General features: G+C 40.4%; 1 protein-coding gene across 1 annotated transcript in view; it reads right to left on the reverse strand.

Annotated features, from left to right (window-relative positions):
• Positions 1-25,779, reverse strand: part of DYNLT3 (dynein light chain Tctex-type 3) — a 156,045-nt gene extending 130,266 nt beyond the window's left edge. The window contains exon 1 of the mRNA XM_044072410.1: positions 25,534-25,779. Within this exon, the coding sequence (XP_043928345.1) occupies positions 25,534-25,560 (27 nt within the window). The 5' untranslated portion in view covers positions 25,561-25,779. The remainder of the gene's footprint in view (positions 1-25,533) is intronic.
• Positions 25,780-26,877: the final 1,098 nt, after the last annotated feature.

Genomic DNA, 26,877 nt, shown 5'->3' on the forward strand with positions numbered 1-26,877 from the left:
ACAGGGGAAAACAAAAAGAGAAAAAAACATTTAGCAAGTTGTATTGGTTGAACTATTCTAGCCTGACAAAATACACTTCAAAACACACAAAAAATGCCAGCATTACTAAATATAATGCTAGTAGGTTAGGAAGCTGGATTTCCAAATAACAGTGTGTGCTATATAGAAAATGTTCCCAAAACATGCCAGTTTTTCAGACGAGAAAGACAAAGGCAGAAAAAAAGTCCAGCTGCTACAAAGTGTAAATCCAGAACAGGAAAGCCTCCATATTGCTGAACAGTTCCTACATCTCCCCATGACTCACTGTGCAGAAAGGTATGAAACATTTATTCACAGGATGGGGAAAAAGTATCTGTACAATTACATGCAAGGAGAAACACGTTTTGGAAAAACACATACGCTGTAGGTGTTGTACTGATACTTCTGGTAGGAAGTGTCCTTCCAGAGTAAATGCTATTATACAATATTGCACTCAGCCCTGTTATCTGTCTAGGTACCAAATGCAGTGGTATGTTGTCACACTGCCCATAACCATTTCTGACCATTTATTTTCAACTGATAGGGGTGTTAACAGTCTAGCCCTGCATCCTCTGTAAGGAGGCTACCACTTCAGACTATTCCTGCATCCACTGTGAGGAGACTACCAGTCCAGACTAGTCCTGCATCCACTGTAAGGAGAGTACAAGTACAGACTAGTCCTGCATCTATTCTACCACTCCAGACTTGTCCTGCATCTATTTTAAGGAGACTACCACTCCAGACTAGTCCTGCATCTATTCTAAGGAGACTACCACTCCAGACTAGTCCTCCATCTATTCTAAGGAGACTACCACTCCAGACTAGTCCTGCATCTATTTTAAGGAGACTACCACTCCAGACTAATCCTGCATCTATTCTACCACTCCAGACTAGTCCTGCATCTATTCTATGGAGACTACCAGTCCAGACTAGTCCTGCATCTATTCTAAGGAAACTACCAGTCCAGACCAGTCCTTCATCCATAAGACTACCAGTCCAGACTAGTCCTGCATCTATTCTGAGGAGACTACCACTCCAGACTAGTCCTGCATCCACTGTAAGGAGACTACCAGTCCAGACTATTCCTGTATCCACTGTAAAGAGACTACCACTCCAGACTAGTCCTGCATCCACTGTAAGGCGACTACCACTCCAGACTAGTCCTGCATCCACTACAAAGAGAATACCACTCCAGACTAGTCCTGCATGTATTCTAAGGAGACTACCACTCCAGACTAGTCCTGCATGTATTCTAAGGAGACTACCACTCAATTACTTATAGTTCCCTTTGTAGTACCTTTGGTTACCAATAACAGTGCCAGTGCAGCAGACTGAGAAGCATTTTCATTACCATCCAACCTCATTTTTTTCTCCCAAAGGAAAGCAAATTAAGCAAAGACAGTAATTTCTCAAGGCATATCCAGACCACTATTTACATACAGGTCACCTGTGTCTCATGGTGAATACTCTGCTTCAGTAACAGGTACCTTACCATGGAAGCTTAGCAATTAAAAATGTATACGCTGTCACACATACACCCACATATACGTATATAGACACACACATATGCACACACAGATAAATGTATAACAAACAGCTGTAAAATCTTTGTGAAAACCACAAAGGAAAATTTCAGGTAATCTACATTTTTGTGAGTATGCTACAGGAACATATATCTTATTTTTCTGCAGTGATATCCTTGCTGAAGAGAGTGATTGACTGGAAATTACACAACATAGGCTTCCATAAATTACCAGGAAGTCAATCATTCTGCAAAGCACAAACAAACAATCCTTCTTAAAGGGGAATTATTGGGGCATGGTTAGCCTAAGCGGAAGATAGCAGCTGAGTGAGTGAGCTCCACCGGAGTGAGTGACGAAGTCTTTCATTTATACTAACATCTGATACAGAAGGTTTTGTTTTCTCCAATAATAACAATGGCTGAAGGAGTGTCAAAGATAACCAGCATGAAAAGAAGAAAGAATCTTTATTATCTTCAAGAAAATGTCTGTAGTAGCAGCTGAGATGGAGTCCTACCACTGGGTTGCAGTGACTCAACAAATGAAAATGAGTGACATAGAAAGTGTTACAGAAATGCTTAATAGCAGTCAGCAAATGTTCTGATCTATCCAAGAGACAATAGAAGCACAAATTACCAAGGTAGATAAAGAATGCAAGAGATATACAGAGAAAAATGGATAAACTGGAAAATCATTCTCGTTGTGTAAACATCACAATAAAAGACTTACCCAAAACCTTCTAGGAGAAAGACTTAAAAGATCATTACTGAAATGACTATTGAAGGAAGTGAGCCATCTTCTGAAAGGAACCATTGATTGGAGAAAGAAAGGGCAAGACACATAGCAAAACAAATCTACAGGCATGTACTAAAGGTCATGAGATCAGCGGTCATCAAAGACTGGCTGGTGAGGAATAGTAAACGACATGGTGGAAAGGAAAAGGTTATATTTACTTCATAGCAGACTATTTAAAAAGACTGCATAGTTTGAAGCAACAAATGGTGAGAATATGAAAAGACCTTCTCCACCCTCAACTATACCGTCCATTTGGTATGCCCAGCTATTGTACTAGTGGATGCAGATAGTGATAAATTCATTCTGACAAAAGTGGAAGATGTGGCAGCCTTTTTGTAGGGTGCTAAAATCAGTTCAAATTAATGAAACTAGGAGATTTGGAAGACATGCTGTCAGAGTAGGAGATGGAGTGGTAAAGAACCAAGAAAAAGTGCACCATCTACTCAGCTAAAATAACTTCATAACATTCTTCTAGAGGCATGCTGCAACAAAGTTACACAATTGCAACAAAATGTGCTACAAAAGTCTCATACAGGTCTCACAACTGTTTTGTCTGTCCTTAAAAAAACACCACAGTTGTTAGAACTACCACAACATGTAATATACATATAGCCAGTCAAAGCCCATAATCCTATCTAAAATCCTTATAATTGTTCCCTCCATAAAAACATTGCTTGGCAGTATTCAGCATGCAGAGATAAGCTCCATTGGAAAAAAAGAACTTCTGGTCATCACAAAATCAAATAGTGCTGCACGAGATGCTCTGTATTACATTATTTCACCAAACTTTGGAACAAGTTACTACTTCCACTAAAACAATCAGGTAAATTAAAAGGCTGTGGGGATCACAATCCACAAGGCAAAGGATATTGATCAGATGAAATGCCAATTAAGTGGCAGGCAAGAACAGGACAGAATAACACCAATACTTTTAAAATATTACTCTGATTCACTTATAAAGTTAATAGAAAAACACACATTGCATCAACATGCATGTTTTCACAATAAAAGGTATAAAACTCTAATTTCTGGATTTACTGACTATCTGTAATCCTGAATGTCTTATCAGGAAATCAAACTTTTTACAAGGGACAGAGCAAAATTATGAGACAAAATTATGGATGGCCTGTGAAATCAGGGGCAGTGACAGGTATACATTACTCCTTCAGTGAGGTAAATAAAAGTAACTTATCCTTAGTTTTGTTGGACGACTGCTAAAAGCAGTTACTGATCTAGTGTGGCAGTACCAGTGTTGTACAACGCATTGTTATTTGCTGAAATAACTGTAAAACTAGTATTGCTATGGCTTATGCGTGAGTGTGAGTGTGTGTGTGTGTGTGTGTGTGATTTTTATCTGTGCCCACTCCCAATAATGCTTTTTTGGGAATTGGTAAAAAAATTTAGTTATCAGATCATTATATTTCAAAAGTTAGGCATAAAACATATTACAGAACATTCAGACGCTTAGATTTTCTAAGATTCTGGCGGTCCCCACTCCCCAGACTGCATAACTGGATTTTGACTTGGACTTAGTGGTGGCCTCTGCCCTCTACCGAAACCATTCTAAAACCAACCCTGATCAGATGTGTGTGTACCAAAGGCTGTTGTATGTTTTGTGGAGAGGATTGTCTGGTCATTACTTATTTAATTTTCTTCACAGTCAAACCTTAGACGTATGCACAAGAAGTCATTATAGCTTGTGTTTAGCCTAGTGACAGCATGGTCATGGTTTCTTTTACTTTTCTCACAAAACTCAGAGGTGTACAAAGAAGTTTACTATAGCTTGTGTAGGGGCATTGTACTGTCTGGGAGCAACAAAGTGGAATATATTACTGTAATCATTTTTTCACTTTCCTCAAAATCACACATCAGGCACGTATAGAGGTGGCTGCTTTTGGGGTTAGGTGCTATGTATACATATGACAGCAGTAACTTGACATACATGACTTCGGCCCTTTGAAATTCTGCTTTCATCCCAATCTAACACCAGAGGCATGCTCAGGCAGTGACTGTCTTTGGGAGGTTAGGGAGCAGGCAATATTCCCAGACAGAATCTAATTATCCTCACAACTGGCTCGTTTATCATGAGCTATTATTTTGTCAGCTTTGAACATTAAGTTTTGGGCTCAATTTATATCTTCCTTGAAAGAAAAAATGAGACTGAAACTTTTCTTACTCATGATTTTTGGCTAGGCCACCATTGGACTAAAAAGTTGGGAAAATTTTCCAAGATGCATCCCAGAGCATCTATAACCATATGGCATCTGGGAGCACTGGCTTAATTGAGTTTACTGTGCTGTCTTAGTCAGGAAATGTGCATTGAAAGGATGCAAGGAAAAACTAAAGTTGAATAGCAAAACTGAATTTCTTTCCTTAACCATAATTTCTGTTCAAGCCATCACTGGATGAAAAGGATGAAAAGATTGTGTAAAAGAAAAAAAAAATAAACTTCAGACCATATAGAAAAGTTATGGCTTCTTGAATAGTTTAAAGAGTTAAGGCAAAATCTGAAGGAAGAAAAAAGTAATGCGCATGGTATGAGGAGACAAGATAGGGGGAACAAAGGGGAACACCGGAAGCGGTGTGTGTGTGTGTGTGTGTGTGTGTGTGTGTGTGTGTGTGTGTGTGTGTGTGTGTGTGTGTGTGTTGGGGAGTAAAAACAGTAGGCAATGCCTCGGGTGCCACTTCACCTAAGTCCAGACCTGTACATACAGTGACTATAATATATCACTGTTGCAACTAAATGCCAGTAACTGTGAATGTCCCTTTGTGAGATGGACCAACATAGTGTGGTACACAGGCCCGTTGTCATGTAAAATCATTGTAGCTATAGGTCAGTCTGTGCATTCTTCTTCTTCTTCTTTCGGCTTTTCCGGCTAGGGGTCGCCACAGCGGATCATCTGTCCGCTCATGATTGGCAGTGGAGTTTTACAGTGTCGAGTTGCCAGCCTGGCGCCCAACCTTCCACAGAAGGCACACACATGCACACACTCACACCCTATGGCCAATTTAGAGTGTCCAATCCACCTACTGCATGTCTTTGGGATGTGAGAGGAAACCGGAGCACCCAGAGGAAACCCACACGACCACAGGGAGGACATGCAGACTCCGCACAGAAGGCACCCCAGCCGAGAATCGAACCAGAGAACCTCTTGCTGTGAGGCGGCAACGCTAAACTGCTGCACTACCGTGGTCAGTTTGTGCATACTACTCCCAAATGCTTGCAGCATGAACTACAAGGTTGTTGGGCGGTTGCAGTGACATGGTAATACTTAGACTAGAAGTGCCCAAGGGCTCCCAACCTGACATTTGCTGTGGGTCCCTAAAATGCTAACACTGGCTCTGTGCACTCACCACCAGCACTGTGAAGAATATCTGGAAAATTGCCACAGTAAAACCACTTGACAAACAAAAGCATTCTACATTCACTTCCTACTATTGCCCCAGTTCCATTATCCCAAATTTATGCAACATCTTAGAAAAAAACCTGTCTACCTCCAACCCACAGACTCTCCCTAAATATCACCTTCTCTCACACAAACATCATGGATTCTAGTCTGGGAGGAGCATTTACACTGCTCTCTTGTCCCTTACATATGACATTCTCATGTCATTGGACAAAGGCGTACTACCTGCTACCATTTTCATAAACCTCACTTGAGCCTCTGACTTAGTTAACTACTCCACCTCTTATACCACAGGACTTAACTAGGCTTTAGCCCAAATGCCATCGCCTGGCTCCAAAGTTATTAGATTAGCATTTCACAGTTAACTATAACTTCAGCAACTCTCACACGTCCCTTCTTCATATTGGTGTGCCTCAAGGTTCTATTCTCGCCTCCCCTGCTATTCTGTATCCATCAAAAAACTTCCAGTGAATCTTTCTCACCTTTCTCTTCTATTACAAGTTCATGACATGTGTTTCTACCCCTCTAACCACTCAGTAACTAAGTACAAAAGGACCCAGAATCTCACTTACAAAGCCTCTGTGAATAGATTGACAGAAACACATCAAAAACAAAGAACAATACTATAGGGCACCAAACAAAGCTCCAAGGACTATAACAATCTACATTCAGAACTCTTCCTTAGAGCAAGTGTCCTTCTTCAAGTACCTCAGTTAGACCCCTTTAACAATTTCAACATGTATGTAGAAATACACATAAAAAATAACCCCCTTCCTTTCAGGCACAAGTAATATTCTCCTTTCTCTCACACCCCAGCAGATCTGAAAAAGGTAAAGTAATACTTCTCCCCCAAACTCAAATATGGTTTCCCTCTTGTCTCAGATGCATCTGTTAAAAACTCCACTAACATTCAAAGACTAGATAACAAAATAGGTAGATTTATCCGCAGTTTCCTAGAAATTAACACCACTGCATAACACTAGAAAAAGCAAACTGGTTCACAGTTAAGCAAAGAAATGATCTGCTCCTAAGCTCCCAACTTTTGAAACTCTTACATGAACATTATCTCCTTCCTTTAGCCTCAAGACTGTTAAGATAAACCATCACATACAACCACAGTAATCTTAATCACACCGGCCCTATTTTCCACAAACGGCACTTTTTAAATTACATACCTCTCACCATGATTTCTCAGTTCTGGGTCCTAAACTGTTGAAATCTTCTTCATCCAAACTTAAAAGATATCACATCTTACCTAGAGTTCCATGCACACCTAACATCTCATGTACTTAATCAAGCAAATCTGCTACCTTTTGTGTTGTGTAACCTAAAATCCACCATTATCTTTCCTCTACACTATCTCCTCCCCTAACATCAACTTGCTCAGCTTTCTCCCACATTAGGCTTCTATATATCAATCTTAGTTATCTTATTTCTGGAAGACTAAACGTAAAGCAATTTTTTGTACATATTATGCAATATTGGCATGATATCATTATTCCTTTTGATTAAGTTGCTTTGCTTATTACAACCTTTGTATTTAACTCGCTGTCACTTTATTTGTGAATGCACGTTTTCGTATCTTGTAAGAGTGGCCACTGAATTGAACTTAGGCTGAGAATGTTATTGGTCAGAACTGATCAGTGCTCTTCCCTGGTAAACAAATTCAAAGTAAATAAAATAAATATATAAATCTCTAAAAAGGGTAATATCAGTTGTTTGAATGTACTTTTAGTTGAGTAGGTGACCGCCTAAATCATACAGTCGACAGCAAGTACACCAAATAGGTGTGTTGAAGTGTAGCATGATAGCACAGAAGTGATGGTTAGGGAATTTGTGTTTTTCCCCAGTACTGTGTGACCCTTGGACTTAGAACATATGTGCACAATAGTAGGCGTGTAACGATGCACTTCCACATGTCAGGAATGTAGAAGGGCTTGTCCCCACTGCAAATATACTTAACTCATGACATGCAGCAGTTCACACATAGGTACTGCTACTGGCAAAACCACTGAAAAGTTAAGCTGCAATACAACATGCAGGAACTGGCACGGTACAAAAAAATCAATATTTGTATTACTTTTATAAAGGTGATGTAGAGAATGTTTTGTCTTGTACACTTGCAAGCAAAGACAACTGGAACAGAAAATGCTGGCATTTTTTCCACTGTGAGGATTAAATGATGGAACTGTATTTGACCGCTTGGTGGTTATATAAGTCATGTCGAATTAAAGATGCCTCAACTATATGTCTAATAATCTTTAAAAAATGAGTTTGTTTTCACACTTAAGTAATACTATGAGTGCAAAGCTTAAGTTGACAAAAACATACAACTGCACTACAGCTACAATAATCTCCCTTACACAGCACACCCACATCATCAGTGTACCGTGTGTTGTATTTATTATGTAGACGTGAATGTCCAAGTACCACCCCCTCTTTCCATGTCACAAAACAGCAAAAAGCATAACAAGATGCCACGATTGTCCTTTTACAGCAAAACACACACACACACACACACACACACACACACACACACACACACACACATGCATACACACACACACACACATACACACACACACACACACACACACACACACACACACACACACACACACACACACACACACACACACACACACACACACACACACACACACACACACTCACATAAAAAATAACACTACAATGAAAAGGATTGGTCAAATAATTCAGAACTAATGCACCAATAACCAGTTTAAAGATAATGAATCCCATTACGTATTATAACACTATAATACAAGAATGGTGGCTCTCACCAAATGGTGAAGTACAAGTGAACCAAAAGTGTGTGCAAACACTGATGTAAACAATATATACATAACTTTTACAGTGACAGTGGTATAATGGAACACTGTTACTTTATCTTAGTTAAAAATACTTCTTTAAGAGCATGTAGAAACTTTGTTGTATTCTCCAGAGCAGTTACACTTATGGGTTCATAGGTTCATAGGCTGGTACTAGGCTAACTGCCTTTGCAGGCCATTCTAAGCCAAGCCACTTACCCCATGTGCCCCCATGTGAGGCACTTCACTCACTTTCTATTTTGTAAGGCAAACACCTTACCATCCTCCCCACAACTTCATGTTGCAATTAACACTGTATAAAGAGAGAGCGGAGGAAAACCCCTGAAGACAGTGGAATTTGTCCTTCATGAGAAGAGATCTGACGTCTAGAGCAGTACTGTGGAAGAGGGATAGCAGAGTGACTGAAGGTCAGAAGAAGATACTATGAGGAAACTGGAGACTGTTCCTGTCAAAGGAATCCAGGAGATAGAGATATAGAGTTTCAGGAAGAGACAGAGAGACCTCCTGAAGGACTATATTCTAGATGTAAAAGACTGTGTAAAAGGTACTTGCTGTGAACTTTTGTTAATCCAAAAGACTTTTCTTTAGGGAAGAACCTGCATCTTTGTTTTGTGCAATAAACCACATTATATCTATGACAGGTGTCTCAGCTATCCTTAATATTCTGTACTACATTAAGTGACACTGCCCCCAGGGACGCAAACCATTTAGCCCATTCTGTTACAAACCATATTTCAAGGGTTTCTTGATTAGGGTTTAGTCTTACACACATGGTTTCTTACTTATTCATCACAGGCTCCATTACACTACACAGAACTCCATGCCACTGAACTCTGATGTGATACATTTTTTCATCAAAGCTAACAAACAAAAGTTACTAAACAAAAGTTACTAAGGGCATTCTCTTTTTTGGTCCACAACTCTGATACTTTCTTTTGGTTGTCAGTATGGGCATGGGACTGACAAATGTGATCACCAATCCACCCTGCTACAGCTCTGCTGGGGTTGTCAACCAAGTTATTGCAACAGCACAGTGATATACTTTTAGATATTCCTTTGCATCTTTTTTTACTGTATTATTCTCTGTATTTTGTCTGAGGTACAGAGATCAGAGTGAGAAAATAAAGTAAGGAGGTTGTGAGAGCAAATCCACATACCTGGGGGCGGGCAAAAGGAAGTTTGCTTTTGTGCAATAAATGCTTTTTGTGTGCTTTTCTTTTTTTCATTTTGAGTCCTAAACAGTTGTAAATGTTAGGCAGGAACACATTTTGCCACTCTTGTTTTTGATGCATGCAGCCTCAAATAATTATTATAATGGATACTCAAGGAGAAACTGACTTTTTTACTGGATATATGCAATGACCTTAGAAGGAGAAAGGGAATATATAAGAAAGGGGTGTTTTGCTTTATAATGCAGAAGTGTTTGTTAAATCCCTTGCTTCTTGAAGTTGTGTGCAGTTAGGATACTATGGGTTAGGTTAACAAAACTGAAACTATATATTACATCATTAAATAAACTTGCACATATTATTAGCACATTCCAACAGTATGCAGGTACACATTTTTTTCCAGTCAGTCATTGATGCACAAATCATTTTCAAACAACCATAGTGCATCAAAAATAGAATACTGGCATACCAATTGTTTAATGCAACACTGGCAACTTATTCTTCAAGGTCAGTGAGTCCTACATTTACAGATGAAGCACTGAAATGCAAAGTTATTTGACAGCAGCAACCTCTGCATTAATAAAAGTTTTCTTTAATGTGGAATTTTTCAGATTATTTTTACTTCTGCAGAGATTGTGCATATTGACTAAGAATATGTTACCAGGTGGCTAATATGTCTTATGATCTCATAAATTGTTTTCTATTTAAACTGTGCTACACATGCCTGGATTTTTTGGCATGATGCTAGTGATCTTAATAGAATCACATGTAGTTCATACAAAGCTACCAATGAAATTCATGTAACTTATTTCTTCATAACAACAAAGGGTGTTAGAACTGCTGGGGGCTGGACCGCCATGTGGAAGAAAGTATCTTATGCTCTTATCATCTGGTCATTTTTAAACAATCTTTAATCTGGCTTTGCAAGACTACTGTCTGTGTTTGTGTGTGTATATTAAGTTGGCATACTATGGCTACTATTTGTGTAAAATAAATTTGAAATATGTGACTTTGTTCATTACTATTGTTACTAATTTTTTGACACAATGATCCGAGAAGAACGTAGTCAACAGTGCAACTATAATTAATGAATTTGCAGATATAAATGTACACACAATTTGTCAATAGGCATATGTGTTTTCAATGAATGTGAGGTTCAGTGCATTTCAACGAAAGTGAGTTTCAAATGAAGTGAAGTTCCATGCCACATCTGTTTTCAATGTGAGACTGGTTTGTTTAGCAAATGGTGTTTTTGCTATAAAATCTGAAATAAAGGTTTATAATTAAACCTCTGTAATCATTGTAAAAGTACAGCAGAAAACAGTATGCACACTGATAGGTTTGAAAAGTGTATATGGTGATTGGGGAGAGACAGTCAAGTAATGGGACACTGAACTGGCTGAGGGAGGACTGGTCCATTACCCTGCCTAGGGACCCATCTGACCATGACCTGGTTTTGATTAAACTACTAAATATTGTAAAGACGAAAAATGAACTGGAAATGGGATCTTTAGAAAAAGGGAAGCAGCAAATAACATGCAAATAATTGGAATTTATGTAAACAAAACATGCAGAATAAAGTCCATGAGGAGGAATGGGGTTTAAGGGAAGGCAAGAATTGAACAATTTAATGTTAGACTGAATGACAATTACTAAAAAAAGAAAACATATATGTACAATAGAGGGTCTACTTCACTTACCTGACATCCCACATAACCGACACGCAAAACACCGAGCCGACAACACTGACATTGCATACCACCGACACCATACATACCCAACACACACACAATACCAACACGTCAAAACCCCAACACACCTCTGTAAAACATACACACAACAATGCACACAAACATCAATCAAAAGAAAAAACACAACAATCAACATAAAACTACCTAGTTCCCCTCACTCACACCCTGCCCACCATCAACAATAAACTAAACCCTTACCACTAAAACAAAACATACACTACAAATAAAAAATCTGAAACACTTACCTTCACATTCTCGCAGGGGGTCCCCCCTGCACCCCCCCCATAAAGTACAGTTGTGTACTCTTACCATAAATGTAGATGTTCAAGTGTGTTCACTGTTGCAGTCATCACTGTAGGGTTCTTCCTGCCAGCAGCAGCCCCCGATCGGCCAGAATCCCAAAGTTTGGATCGGGCGCCAGCTGAGGTCGCATTTATCCTGATGTCAATGCGCCGGAAGGTATAAAGACCTCAGCTGACGCCATTTCCCCAGTTTTTCTTGCCCCAGAAGTCAGGTGCCCAGAAAGAAAAGGCTAAAAAGGAAACCATGCCCAAAACCTCAGCAGCCAAAATACCTCATAACAGACAATACTCAAGGAAAAAACAAAAGAGGGGATAGGAGGGAGGGTAACCCGGACTGCAACAGTGAACACACCCGAACATCTACATTTATGGTAAGAGTACACAACAGTACTATGTCCTTCGTGGTTCACTGTAGGGTTGAGTGCCAAAGCTAAGAAAGGGTGGCTGGAGGAGAAACAGAGGGAGCGGTCACAAAACCGTGCAAAACCGCAGAAGCAAAACCTGCCCTGGATTTAGAATAGAGAGGGAGGGTGTAATGCTTAGAAAAAGTATGCACAGAACTCCAAGTAGCAGCTTCCAAAATATCCTTGGTAGGAACCCCACAAAGAAAAGCTGTTGAAGTAGCAGTAGCCCGAGTAGAATGAGTCCCAACATTAATAGGAACCGGATTGCCATGATAAGAGTAACAGAACTTGATGCAATGGGCAATCCACTTGGAAATAGTTTGCTTAGTGATTGCTTTCCCATGAACAGTAGGAGCATAAGTGACAAACAACTGATCAGATTTCTGGAATATTTTGGTCCTGTCCAGGTATAGATGAAGCTGTCTGTGCACGTCTAGAGAGTGCAAAAGACTTTCTTCCTCACTTTGAGGATTAGGATAAAAGGTAGGCAAATGAATAGACTGATTCAAGGCCACTGCTGAAACCACCTTGGGCATAAATGTGGGATTAGTCCATAGAGATACCCTGTCCTGATGAAAAATAAGGAAGGGTTCCACAGCCATGAGTGCTTGTAATTCAAATTCTTCTAGCAGAGGTAATAGCTAAAAGAAAAGCAGTTTTCCAAGACAAAAATTTTAAATCCGTGGAAGCTGCAGGTTCAAAAGGAGACAAAGTTAATTTCCCCAAAACATAGTTAAGATCCCAAGTGGGAACAGGAGCCCTTATAGGGGGCCGAATATTCTTAGCCCCTCTAAGAAATTGTTTAAGTAATGTATGAGAAAAAATCGGAGGATCCGTATCGTAATGTGCAGAAATAGCAGAAGCATGAAGCTTAATAGACGAAAAAGATAGGCCCGTATGTAATAACTCTGTCAGATACTGTAAAATCAGAGGAATGTTCGGAACAGCAGAATCACAACCCTGGACTTGACTCCAGGAGCAAAATCTTTTCCATTTTCCCACATAAGATTTTCTAGTGCTGGGCCGTCTAGCTTCAAGGATTACATCCAATACCTGTTTGGAAAGGGCAGACGTGTTTACAGACCCTGGATCTGCCAGGCAGCTAGATGCAGAGTCTTGACATGACTGTGCAGTATCCGGCTGTCCCGTTGAGACAGTAGATGAGAAATTTGAGGCAGAATCCAGGAAGGCTCCTGAACCAAGGTTGTCAAAAAAATATGTATTAGTATATGTATTAGTAATATGCTTAGTGCATTTAGAGCTTGAAAAGGGTTAACACATTTATTCTATTTTACACTGCATAAATCTGTACAAATTGCAGAAGCTTTCTGACCTTGTATTGTCATGAAATATGTGCAGCTAAAACCTTTGCTTATGCCTTGGAAATATACTGAGAAGCAGATGATTTCTGCTTGTGTCAGGAAAATAATGAATAGAACAATACCACTTGTATAAATGTTATGAAACTTAGACAAGGAGTTCCGCTTGTGCTGTGAGAAAATACACAGCTGCAGAAGCTATAGATAACTAGAACAAAGACTGCTTGAAAATATGAACTGCAATCAGCATTTGCTTGTGTCTGAGCTAGAAAAGTACCTTGAAATGTAACACATGCATTAGAACTATACAATAGAAGCTTGTAACGGGCTAGTCCCCACCAAGGCCAGGTTGTTTTTCTCAAAAAGTTTCTCACAAATCTAGTCATGTCAGCAGAAAATCTGAGTAACATCTGCTGTATAACAATACTGAAAGTTGTGTTTGATTATGTCAGCTATAGAAGGCCATGTCTTGTAAAATAGTATAAGAATAGCATACTTCCTGTTAGTAGTTAGGCAAAATCTTGTATTTGCATGTTTTTGTCTCCTTGCTGCAAGTTATTAAATGTGCCTTAACTGAACCTTACGTGTATTGGTCTTTGAAGTTTTTTCCTTTGACAAAGGTCATCAGAGTGGAATACCAGAATTGCCGAGGCCAATTGGGAGCCAGTAGAATCATGTGCGGTCTGTCCTGTTTTATCTTCAGAAGTACCCTAGGTAGAAGAGGAAAGGGAGGAAAAGCATATACTGAGAGGTATTTCCAACTGAATGAGAGGGCATCCACTTTCCATGCTAGGTTGTGGTAGGTCCTTGTGCAGAATGTTGGAAGTTGATGATTCTGAGGGGATGCAAAGAGATCTATGTCCGGACATCCCCAAGCCTTTATAATCATCCTGAATATCCGAACATCCAACATCCATTCGTGTGGATCTGAAATGCGTCTGCTCAAGGCGTCTGCCAGAGCGTTGTCTTTCCCTGGCAGGAATTGCTCCTGTAAGTCGACACTGCAGGTCAGAGCAATGTACCAGAGATTCATGGCTAATCTGCACAGGGGGTAAGAGTGAGAGCCCCCCTGCTTGTTGATGTACCACATCACTGTAGTATTGTCTGTCCGTATCAACAACTGTCCTGGTAGTAGAAGGTCCCTGAAGGCTATCAGGGCATTCTGTACAGCTAGCATCTCCTTCAAATTTATGTGCAGGTGCGTTTGTTCCTTCGCCCAAACACCCTGAAGACATCTCCCGTGCATGTGGGCTCCCCAGGCATAATCTGAAGCATCCGTTGTCAGAACTTGGTCAGTCGGCGGAGGACAAAAAAAGGCTTCCCCTTGTTCTGTAGACAGGCTTCGGCCCACCAAAAAAACTCTCGCTGGAGACAAGGCAAAATCATGACACTGTTTCCAAACTGTGGTAATGCGGAGACCAGACACTCTTGAGGTACCACTGCAGTTTCCTCATATGCAGCCTTGCATATGGTATTAGGAGAATGCAGGAGACCATGTAACCCAAAGCCTGCAGAATTTTTCTTGCTGTCAGCTGTTTCATTGAAGCCAGGCGTTGGAAAAAAGAAGCCAGTTGCACTTTTTTGTCTGGTGTCAAGGAAGCCATCTGGGTTGAAGTAATCAGAAGAGCACCCAGGAAAGTAATCTGTTGTGTGGGTACCAGATTTGATTTCTTTAGATTCACTGTGAAACCGAGGCACAGAAGAAGACGCTGCACAAAAGCTAGATGCTGAAGTAGAGTGTCTTTGTTGTCCGCTCGAAGAAGACAGTCATCCAGATACGGGTAAATCTGAATCCCCGTCTGTCTGCAAAACGCCATTACTGGTGCCAGGCACTTCGTAAAGACCCTGGGCGCAGTAGATAAGCCAAAGGGCAGCATAGAGAACTGGTAATGTTTCGAGTCAGCTTTGAAACGCAGATACCTTCTGCACTCTTGCCTTATAGGAATATGCAGGTAAGCGTCTTTTAAGTCCAAAGTCACCATCCAAGCGTTCTTGCCCAACATAGGCAGCAGCTGCTGCAGAGTGAGCATCTTGAATTTTGGTATATCTAGGAAGATATTTAGTACAGACAGGTCCAGGATTGGTCTCCACGAATTTTCCTTCCTGGGAACCAGGAAAAGTCTGGAATAAAAACCTTGCCCTATTTCTAAATTTGGTACCAATTCTATGGCCCTCATAGCCAGGAGGGACTGAACCTGCCATTGTGCCTCTGCCCACTGATGATATGGCAGGCCTGGCCAACCGTTCAGTTTTGGCATAGTGTGGAATTGAAATCTGTAACCTCTTGAGACTATGTCCAGAACCCATTTGTCCCGGGTTATGTGGCTCCAATTTTGATAAAAAAGAGAAATCCTTCCCCCCAAAGGAGCTTCCAGGAGAGGAGCCCCTGGAACCAGAAAGGGAGAGTCATAAAGACTGTTTTCGGTAGGGTTGAGACTTATCTTCACCTCCCTTGGGAGAGGGGGCACTCCACTGCCTATTCCTAAAATGGGACTGTGACTGTCCCCTACCTCTGGAATGCCTGAATCTGCCTCTCTGAGACCTGTCCGAGCCCGGAAAGGACCAAGGTTTAGTTGGCCAGTGTCTGCTAAATCTAGGAGGTTGCACTTGTAGAAAATCCTTAACCGTCTGCATAGATTTGGCTTTGTCTTCCATTATCTTCAATACCTCTTCAGCTTTGGACCCAAAGAGAACATTGTGCTGCAAAGGGGCATCCAAAAGTTTGGCTTTAATCTGATCCGGCAAGCTTTGATCTCTTAGTCAGGCATGTCCTCTAATAACAGTGCCAGTTGTTTCAGCCCTACAAGAAGTTTCCAAAGAATCAAAACCACAATGCAGGGTATGTTTACCCACTTGTTCAATAGCATGCAATAAATCCTGTAACTCCTGATTATCCACACCAATAGACACAGCTGACATCTTTTGTTGAAATACAGACAAAAGGTATTGCTGATACTTCAGCATATGAAATTGACAGTTCAAAGCCCTAATAGACAATGTAGCAGAAGTATAAACCTTTTTACCCCATCTCTCCAAAGCCCTGGACTCTCGGTCAAAGGGAATAGGATTTTTAGCAGAGGCCGCTTTAACACCCTTAGGACCCTGAGAAATTGTTTCCGGATCAGGCGAAAGATTTTTAAAAAGAAATTTATGAGAATCTGGAACCCTATAATACCTATCCGGTTTGGCTGGAGTAGGGGGAAAAGAATCAGGAGAGAGAGAAGCTTCTGAAAAAACATCATCAACAATGTCCAATACAGGGGGAATAGCCAGAGGCTTATGCTGTGAGAAAAGAAGAAAATCCCTAAGCCTTTTCTTGGATTCAGAGAATTCCTGCCCTTCCCAGTGAAAATGCACCCTCATATCATGCAAAGTTTCACCAAAAGAATTATCCTCAGGAGGAGAGGCGGAAGGAAAGGAATCTTCAGCATCAGAATCCTCATAAAGAGGAAAAGCATAATCCTGCTCAAGGGAAGAAGCAGAAGAAACATAAATTTGGTCTGAAGAATCATAATCGGACTGTAATCTAGGCTTCTTGCCAGGAGGGGGATGAGAACCCCTGATCATATTTAAGAGATCTTCAGCCATCCTATGCATCTGCCTCTGTGGCCTAGGACTCTGATCAAAAGGTGCCTGTGCTAGCCACTTCAATTTAGCTGGAGCCTTAGACTTTGACTTAGCATGTAAACCTGAATCCACATTTACAGGAAGCTGTGAAGGCCTGAGAACTCCCTCAGAAGCCGGTACCTGCCTACCGGCTCCGGACCCAACTGAGGGAGCAGTATCCGAAGGTCCAGCCCCTGGCAATTCTGAAGACCCCATCAGCTCCACACTGGAGTTGGTACAGGCAATTGGTTCAAAAGAGGCGGACGACAGGGGCTGCAAAGGTGCCTCACTGACAACCGTCGAACCAGCAACTGGCAATAACTGAGTAACATCCTTTGCTGTGGACCTCGGAGGCCTGTCTGCATCCCTGCGCCTCTTACACATCCCAGAAGCTGGAAAAGAATCTGAAGACATGTTATAATTAAACCTTTTTCCAAAATAGTAAAAGGCAAAGTTATATCTACGCCTAATAGGACGCTGATTAAATCTAGCACAAAACACACAATTAGCAACATCGTGGTCAGGACCCAGGCAGGGAATACAGTAAGAGTGAAAATCCCTATGAAGTATTTGCTTCCCACAAGAAATACAATTATTAACTTTTTCTGACATCTGACTGGAGCAAGAAAAAGACCTCCCCAACGGGGTACTTATCTGTAAAAAAATGAAAAACCTGGGATTAGATCCAAAAACAAACAGGAACAGGCTGACCGGCGTCAGTGAACTGCAAAGGGCACTGCGCAGCAAGAAAGACTGGGGAAATGGCGTCACTTGAGGTCTTTATACCTTCCGGCGCATTGGTGTCAGGATAAATGCGACCTCAGCTGGCACCCGATCCAGACTTTGGCATTCTGGCTGATCGGGGGCTGCTGCTGGCAGGAAGAACCCTACAGTGATGACTGCAACAGTGAACCACGAAGGACATCTTAAATATACCAACTTACAGATCGCACTACAATGTCCACAAGAGCGGATTTCCTGTTCCGCTCAAGTCAGACTGTCGACCATTCGGAAGTCGGCATTCTGATGTGTCAGTCATCTGACATGTCGAGCTTTTTGGCTCGGTATTTCATGTGTCGGTCTACTGAGATTTCAGTAATCTCAAGTAGACACAAAATAGAGCATCTGTGCCGTAGCTTTAAGAAGCATTGCAAGGACTGAATGTGAATATAAATAGTTAGCACATGCTAGCTTCAGTACCATTTTCAGACTGCAGCCAGAGACTTACAAAGTGCCTGCATTACAGAGTGATTCTTGCACTGTAAAGAGTTATTTAACAAAGTACCGCCATTTTGGGGAAGTTATAGTGTGCTGTGTACTGTTTATTCGCAAAGTGCAGTTATTCGAAATGTTTCTTACTCTGAGCTTCTTCTGCCTAGTTCATTCACACAGAGCAGTTATTTTGAGATGTTTCTTACACTGATAAGAGGTGATTTCATGAGTATTACAGTGTCCAAGAGATATATTTTACAAAGTCCAGTTATTCAGAGGTTTGTTGTGCTATTGGGCATAGTTACAAGTACTGGCATAACTCTCTGACATATGTACATGTGTGCATGTCTGTGCATATTTGCAAAACCCTTCACTGGTGTGTGTTAATATTGCAGATGGATTTTGAAAGCCTCACCACTTGTGTTTGATCAGAATATTGCAGAGAATTGGAGAATATCTGAGCAAGAATATATTTTTATACAAGCAGCTTATTCTTTCAAAGAAGCATGCACTAGAGCATTGATTTTGCTAAACTTAGCTGGGTCAGAGGCCATGGAAAGGGAGCATTCATTTGTGTATGCACCAGCAGTATATGAAGGAGAAGGTGAAAACCATCATATTGTTGTACAGGCTGAATCAAGGGAAGACCCTGAGTGTTTGAGGCACAAATTCAGGGAAATGTGTAACCCCCAGAAAAATATTAATTTAGAGGCATTTGTTTTACACAAGAGATCAGAAACTAGGGGAAACTTTTGCAGCTTATATAAGTGACCCGAGGAACAAAGCTAAAATGTGTTGGTTTGGTGACTTAAAAGATGAGTTGCATCTCTCTCACACTTCTTTCTCCTTTCTACTCCTCTTACGTTTGCATGGCTTGCAAACCTTTAGTTTGTCCTCTCCCACTGTAGCCTTTCATGAAACTATTTTCACTTGCCTCTTCCAGTGTCTTCATACCTCTTTATATACTGATATGCTGCTATCCCTGTAGCATATGCCATCTCAGTCATTATAACTACATCTTATCCATAAAGCCCTGATAAGCATAATTCAGTTTTTCCATCCATGTTTTGACATTGTAAACTGCTTCTTAAACTAAATGTTGTAGGGCATTCTTGCATCTGTAAATGTGTACATAGATTTGTTTTTTAAGCATATCCTTGTATCTGTAATATGTTTTGTTCATTTTTTATGTGATCCTTATCAGCTGGGCTGTGTCTGCAAATGGTCCACTGAGATCAGTGTGCTACACTGGTAAACAAATATAAATAAATAATAAATAAATAAAAAGTCTAGGTGACAAGATTCCAAGCTCATTCTACAGCCTGACAAACTAAAAATCATCTTTTTTATTCTTTCTAATCATTCACATACTCCTATCTCACATAAAGTAACAGTTAGGCGGCTTCCTATCACAGGCGAGAGAACAGTAATTGCAAGTCTTGCAACTTCAAAACACACTGAATTGCAAATGAAATGCCGCACATGTTATAAAATCAGTCCTCCAAACTTCACTTGCTTATGTATACTACCTTTAATATCACTGCACCATGGACTAGAAGGAATACTCTGAGCTTCCACACCTTCCGAGTTAGTGCATTCCCTATATTTACATATATAGCTTTCTGATTTCAGACTGTACTTCGGGTACCAGGAATTTCAAAAGCAACCCTATCTAGATGTTGTAAGAACACTCAGGAAGTTACCAACACTAAGTGTCCAGGGGTTTGAACTGATCACAGGCTAAAATTAGACTGCAGATTATAGCTGATATACAAAAAACACCCACAGATAGTCTGTAGTCTGGCTTACTATAAAGGTAGAGGAAAGACCTGACTTCAGAGGTCCACTGCAAATGAATAAATATTCTTCTGTCTAAACTACTTTATGACAAAACCTGCATATCTACTTGTCTTCTCACCTACTAAAGAAACTTTACATTACTACTGACAGGTAGCATAGCTTGCTAGAACAGAAAGACATGGTGATCAACACAGACTGATGTTTTGTAAGTTGGACTGGCCTGAATTAACTACTAGAATTAAAACTATTTAAACCATTTCTAGCTCATGAGCTACTCTGTATTGCCTCTTGCCTTCTCCATGCCTTCTCCATGTATGCACTGCCGTGAAACAGTACACTCTTACAAGACAGCTGAAATCTAAAGGAGTGCATTGTAGTAATGAATGCCAAAAGTAAATATGGAAACAGTGGATTTGCCTGCTGCATGGTAAAACTGTGGAATTTATACCTTGCCAGTGTCAAAACCTGCTGTACAGAAAGATTAAATCTATAATTGTATAATAATAGAGAAACATCTCCCATTTCCAATAATTTAATTATCAAAACAACATTTCTCACAAAGGCAAAGTACCGAAATACCTATCTGGAAGTAGGGCTATTCATTCAACCAAATTTTACAAATGAAATATTTCCATTGCTTACAGTAAAGTACCCTTGTCAGTATTAAAACATGTGCAGCAAGTTAAGAGTGTATAGTAAATACTGCAAATACAGCACCACATGCTTCCATTGCATAATGAATGACAAAGAAAACTAAATCAGATACAAAATGTACAACTAATCTACCATGACACATGCTACCAATGTAATCAGAAAAACCGACGGATGTGAAATGCACACCAGTTGAAATCATGAGCATCTCATATACATGCAGACTTTATTAAAAGATACCACAGCACAAAGGGCCTTTTACCCTATGACCAAGACAAAACAAAAAAAAAAAAATATTTAAAAATGAAAACATTTGTTTAAAAATAAACTGGCTATCAACAATGAATCCATTGAAAGTGGAAAATTAAATCATACTACTAAGACATCTGAAGTTGCAGTTGTTGTCTAAACTAAGTATTGGTACCCTAGATTCATCCTCTATCAACTAACATTTCCATCTGCATATTTGACTTACTTATTTATTTATTTTTTATTAACCAGGTATGCAAATTGATAAACTATTTTAAAACTTTATCTGATGTATGGACATTGTCTCCCATGATTCTTTTTTTTTTTTTTTTTGCCTGAAGTAAGAGTTTGAAGGCTCAGATCTCAAACACCAAAACGGCTAGTGTAGGTTAGAGCATAAATGCTGTCAGCCGTCGTTTTGATTCACAAACAGTTGGATAAATCGGGAAGAACTGGAAAGTGAATACATTTCTTTGCATAGCAGACGATGGGCTGTGCAGCAAACGGTAATGCTTCATAGCAGACGATGGAGTGTGCAGCAAACTGTAACGCTTCAACAAAAGAATAAGAACAACCATCACCCACCATGTCCCAGGACCCCCATTCCACATTTCTGGAAACACTGAGAAACATAAAGGTCCTAACAAACACCCTAATATTGGGTGATTTCAATTACCCAAACGTTAACTGGGAAAATTACTCAAGTACTAACCCCCTTGCCCAACTTTTCCTAGAATTTATAAACCCAAACACCCTGGTTCAACTGGTCAGCACTCCTACCAGAGGTGACAACATATTGGACCTGGTCATCACCAACATGGGCGACCGGTGTTCCACACCAGAGGTCAACCCCTCACTGGTTAGATCTGACCATAAACAAACCACTTTGGATAAACATATTCCGCCCCTACCCCCGGACAAGAAAACCACCATGAAAAACTTTTCAAAAGCAAAACTTCACGTTACTTAAGACCGAGGTGGAAAGTTTCAAAGCCCCCATGCTGAAGGATAACACTGTCCAAGCTGCAAAATCCTCTACTACTGCATTCTACGGGCAGCTACAAGAACCAGTCTGGTGGACTCCTGCCATAAACAAGCTATACAATAGAAGGAGGAAACTAGTACAGAAAAGAGTAAAATCCAAAGAAGGGAAGACATCCCTGATCAATATCAGCAAGAAACTACGATCCCTCATAAAATCATCCAAGGCGAGCTTTGAAAGAAGAATTGCCAAGGACTCCAAAGATAACCACAAGGATATTCTTTAGCTATGTCAAGAATCTAAGTGCTCAGATCTGCTTGGAGTTAGTGCAGAATGGCACAAAATACACTGAAGTGACCGATATCGCCAACATCCTGGCAGACAGGTTCAGCGCAAACTTCATCCCCCTTTCATCCCCAAAAGGGCCCATAACCATACCAGAAGAATGTAGAGTCCCTGAAATCACAGACACTCAGGTTAAAACAGCCCTCTCCAAAGCCAAAAACACAGCATCAATGGGACTGGACAGTTTCCCAGGCTGCGTACTACACGAGCTCAAAAACAAACTAACCCCTCACCTAAACACACTGTTCAAACTCAGCCTCTCCACAGGCTACATACCCAGAGAGTGGCACACAGCAACGATTATTCCGCTCCACAAAGGTGGAGCCACAACAGTCCCCGGGAACTATCGCCCTATAAGCCTAACTAGCTTGCTCTGCAAGGCTATGGAGCGCATCATCATGGAACTCATTAACAGAGACATTGGGAACCTCCAAACACTGGACCCTACCCAGTTTGGCTTTGTAAAGGGCAGATCATGCCTCCTAAACCTAGTGGACTTCTTTGAGATAGTTACCAAGGCTATAGATGAGGAAAGGTGGTACATACAGCCTACCTAGACCTCAGTTTGGGAGGGTGGCCTAATGGAGTTTGGGAGGGTGGTCTAATGGTTAAGGTGTTTGCCTTACAAACACAAGGTACAGGGTTTGCATCTCACATGGGGATAATTAGCTAGGCTTAAAATGGCTCACAAGGGCAGTTAGCCTAGTACTAACCTATGAAAAAACATTATACATTATACATCACTAAAGGCCTTCGACACGTTTCCCCATTCTGGCATTATAGACAAGCTCACCAGCCTGAACATAAACCCCTACTTCACAAGATGGGTTGCCAACTGGCTCATGGACAGAACCTACATGGTGAGAGTTGCTGGAGCTAGGTCCGACTCTAAACCGGTTACAAGTGGCATTCCCCAGGGCTCAGTCCTAAGACCCCTCCTGTTCGGCATATACTTCTCAGAGGTACAGGCAAGCACAGGAGGACTATGGCTGACCAAGTTCGCAGATGACTGCAAACTAGGGGCTATAATTGACTCTCTGACTGACACAGACATCCTCCAAAAGGGTCTCACTGAGATGGATACCTGGTGTCAAAATCATGGCCTCAAGCTAAATGCCAAAAATGCATAGTCATCCCCTTTGGAAAAAACAAAATACCCACAAACTACCACATAGGTGGTAGTCCTCTAAATATGGAAGACGTAATAAGGGATCTGGGAACCCAAGTAGATAGTAATCTCACCTTTGATAATCACATTGCCAAAGTGGTTAGAAAATCCTTCTACATGGCCCACCTAATCACAAAAGGGTTCGCATCCAGATCAAAAGAGGTCATTGAGACCCTCTACTCATCAGACCCATCATAGAGTACAACGCCCCATTTAGGATGTACCTTACAAGACACCTGCAACAGCTGGAAAGACCACAGAAGTACCTCACCAAGAGGATCACTGGCCTCAAACAGATGCCCTATGCAGCTCGACTGAAGAAACTCCAGTTGTACTCAGTTGCATACCACCTACTCAGGGGTGATCTGTGCCTGACATACAAGGCCATGTCCAACCCAGAATTGATGGACATGCTCCACCTAAAGAAAACCTTATCCCCTCGAGCCACACGCTCTAGGGATCTAAACCTCACCACAACAATAAACAGGACATGCTGGAAGGATAGATTCCTGTCCCATAGACTTCCCATGCTTTGGAACAAGATCCCAATCTACATTAGGCAGAGCTCCTTGCTAACACTCTTCAAAAAAACCTTGATGAGTGGATGGGAAACAGAAAGTTTACTTCTGGGATCACTTCAGTGGCTCTGCTGGACAGAGGCACGGGGAACTAATCTAAGGGGGCAGAGAAAGCCAAAACATTCTTGCTAGGCTTATAAATGCCTTCAGGCAGATAGCCTAGTACCAAACTATGAACCTATGAACCTATAACTGTCAACCTCTTAACACAAAAAAATATGGACAAAGCCAGATATAATGCGGGGATAAATCCCCGAAAATAGGGACAAACTTTAAATATTGCTCTTATAAATGTAAAAAGTTGCTAGACTAAAAGGTCTTTGTTACCATGTATTTTCTGAAAGATGTGAAGTCAGAAACTCAACTGCTTGTTATTATATAGTGAATTAGGTCCTCACTGATTTTGCACAAAAATCCAGAAAACCACAAATTTTATGAGGAATAGACCAAAAAATATCAGTCAAAAAGCTAGACATTCTGCAAATAGCTGGACAGCTGAGAGGTATGAGATCATCAATAAAAATGTGATTATTAAAGAGATATAAATGTCTCACTTTAGCACTATAGGGAAATATGTTTATCAATTCATACCTCTCAAGTGTACCTCATTACGAGAAACGTACCTCATTTGGGGTCTTAAAAAGTTCAAGTTCCTCGAAGTTCCTCAAAGTTCCACATTGAAAGACTGTCACACATTCAGTGTTAGGATTTTTTTGTGTGAAATCCATTGTAAATAGAAATGAATCATATTAATTCATTAAAAGATCTTCTTTACAAGTAAAACCATCATATTTTAACCTTCCTATGACCTTCCTAGTTGAAGTTGTTAGTAAGCCATTAGTATGTGTTCCACATTTTGCCCATTTGTTCCACATTATGAGGGCTAGAGTTCCTCGTTTTAAAGATAGAAGGTTGAGCGCTATGTGTTTATCATCTGCAACGCGCGTGGGTGGGTCTGTTGGGGGGTATACACACCAGTTTGCATGTACACTTTGGTAGTGCAAAAGCCACGTCACGCTCCTGTATGTACACTGTGGTAATGCAGACACTACGTCACTTCATGCCTGTACATGTTTGTAGGAAAGACGTTACGTCACACCCGGCTTTGATATTCAGCCGTCAGAATCTAAAGCAGACTTTCACACCCTACGCAAAATGAGACCACGAGCTGCCTGTCGTTTTCCATGATGATTCTACACTGACATCGCCTAAAATGGCATTTATGTATAACAGGTCTAAATTTCTATAACTGGTAAAATTAGGTATAATCTTATTCGGTTACAAACATAGAGAAACGCAGTCATCTCCACGCCTATACTGTATCCTGGCAGCTAATAAACATAACACGTTGTACACCATCCTTCCCATCATTGTAAGGCATTTACAGATCACTCTTGGTTCATATTACCTCATCCCCGTGATGGTACTCGTCCATTCTCGAGTTTCAGAGGTGTAAATAAAAAAAAAAGTTGACTTTGTGTTTGTCAGGTCTTTCGTCCAGATGAACGGCGAGACTTTCCTCCCTGATTTTCTACAACCCGGAAGTGTCGAGATGACCGGCCAAGCTGAAAATCTTTGTTACGAAGCTCTAAAGCTTTACTAGTGCTGTCACCTATCGGACGCTAAATGCATTTAATTGAAATCATACCGATTTTAACGTGCGCATTTTTTCAGTCACCGTTAAATAATGCGCTCCTTAGTGCACCGCCCGTGTGTGGGGAATAAGGACAGGACTGCCCCCTCTTAAGATGGGCAAGGCGAGGCATTTATTCATGAAATTTTGCAGGGCAAGCTGCACCCTCACGCAATGCAAAATACTTCTGTTACCTTCATTGCTGCAAATAAAAACTACATGTTTTATAAAATGTTATTATTTTATTTTGTCAGTTTAGTCATATCAGTGTGTTTTAATACTCGCATATTTTTCTGCTGTATTTGGATGAACGTTAGAAAACATATCTTTTTCTGAAAACTCCAGGATATTTGCTATTTTAATACATTATTTTTCATACTTTCAGGCAAGGTGTAGGTACCCAAATCAAGCGAGTTCTCCACAGACAGAAAGACGGTAACCCTAATTAGTATAACAAAATCTACAGCTCTCAAATATTCAGGAAAACAAAACCAAGCGCAAGAAGGATATACAGAAAAAGTTAAATGAATGGGAAGGGATGTTTCCCTACAAATATGAATTTTACCACAAAGATTTGTTATATTGTTGCTGTATTAGCCATGTATTTTGTAGTAGTTTTAGTTTCGACGAAATAAATCATTTCTTACGTGATAATGGCCACAGATAAGATCTTGTAAAGTTTATTTTAAATTAAACTTCACAGACAACTATATTTATATATGTAACAGTTTTAAATGATGAACGATTTTTTAAATCTAATTTATTCAGAAAACTAACATTTTGTACTTATTTGATGAATTTTTTTTAAATCTAATTTATTTAGAAAACTAAAATTATTTACTTATTATGCTCCCAATTCAAAATCTAACCACTGGCTTCTTCTGAATAGTGATATCAGATGAACATTTAATTTCTAGTCTGAAGAATTTTTAAAAGCATATTTGTAAGAGGTGTTATAGGTAGTGAGCTTATTTTTCAGATGTATAGAGTAACAGATAGCATGCTGTTAAACCAATATTGTTGAATGCATAATGTGACTAGGCTAATACATGTAATAATTTGACTTTCTTATCAGCCTTGCCTGTAGCTTTTAAAGTGGATGCTCATTGTTTGGAGTCT

Source organism: Protopterus annectens, chromosome 5.part0, assembly GCF_019279795.1.
Source record: "Protopterus annectens isolate FY-2018-M chromosome 5.part0, PAN1.0, whole genome shotgun sequence".
Lineage (NCBI taxonomy): Eukaryota > Metazoa > Chordata > Ceratodontiformes > Protopteridae > Protopterus > Protopterus annectens.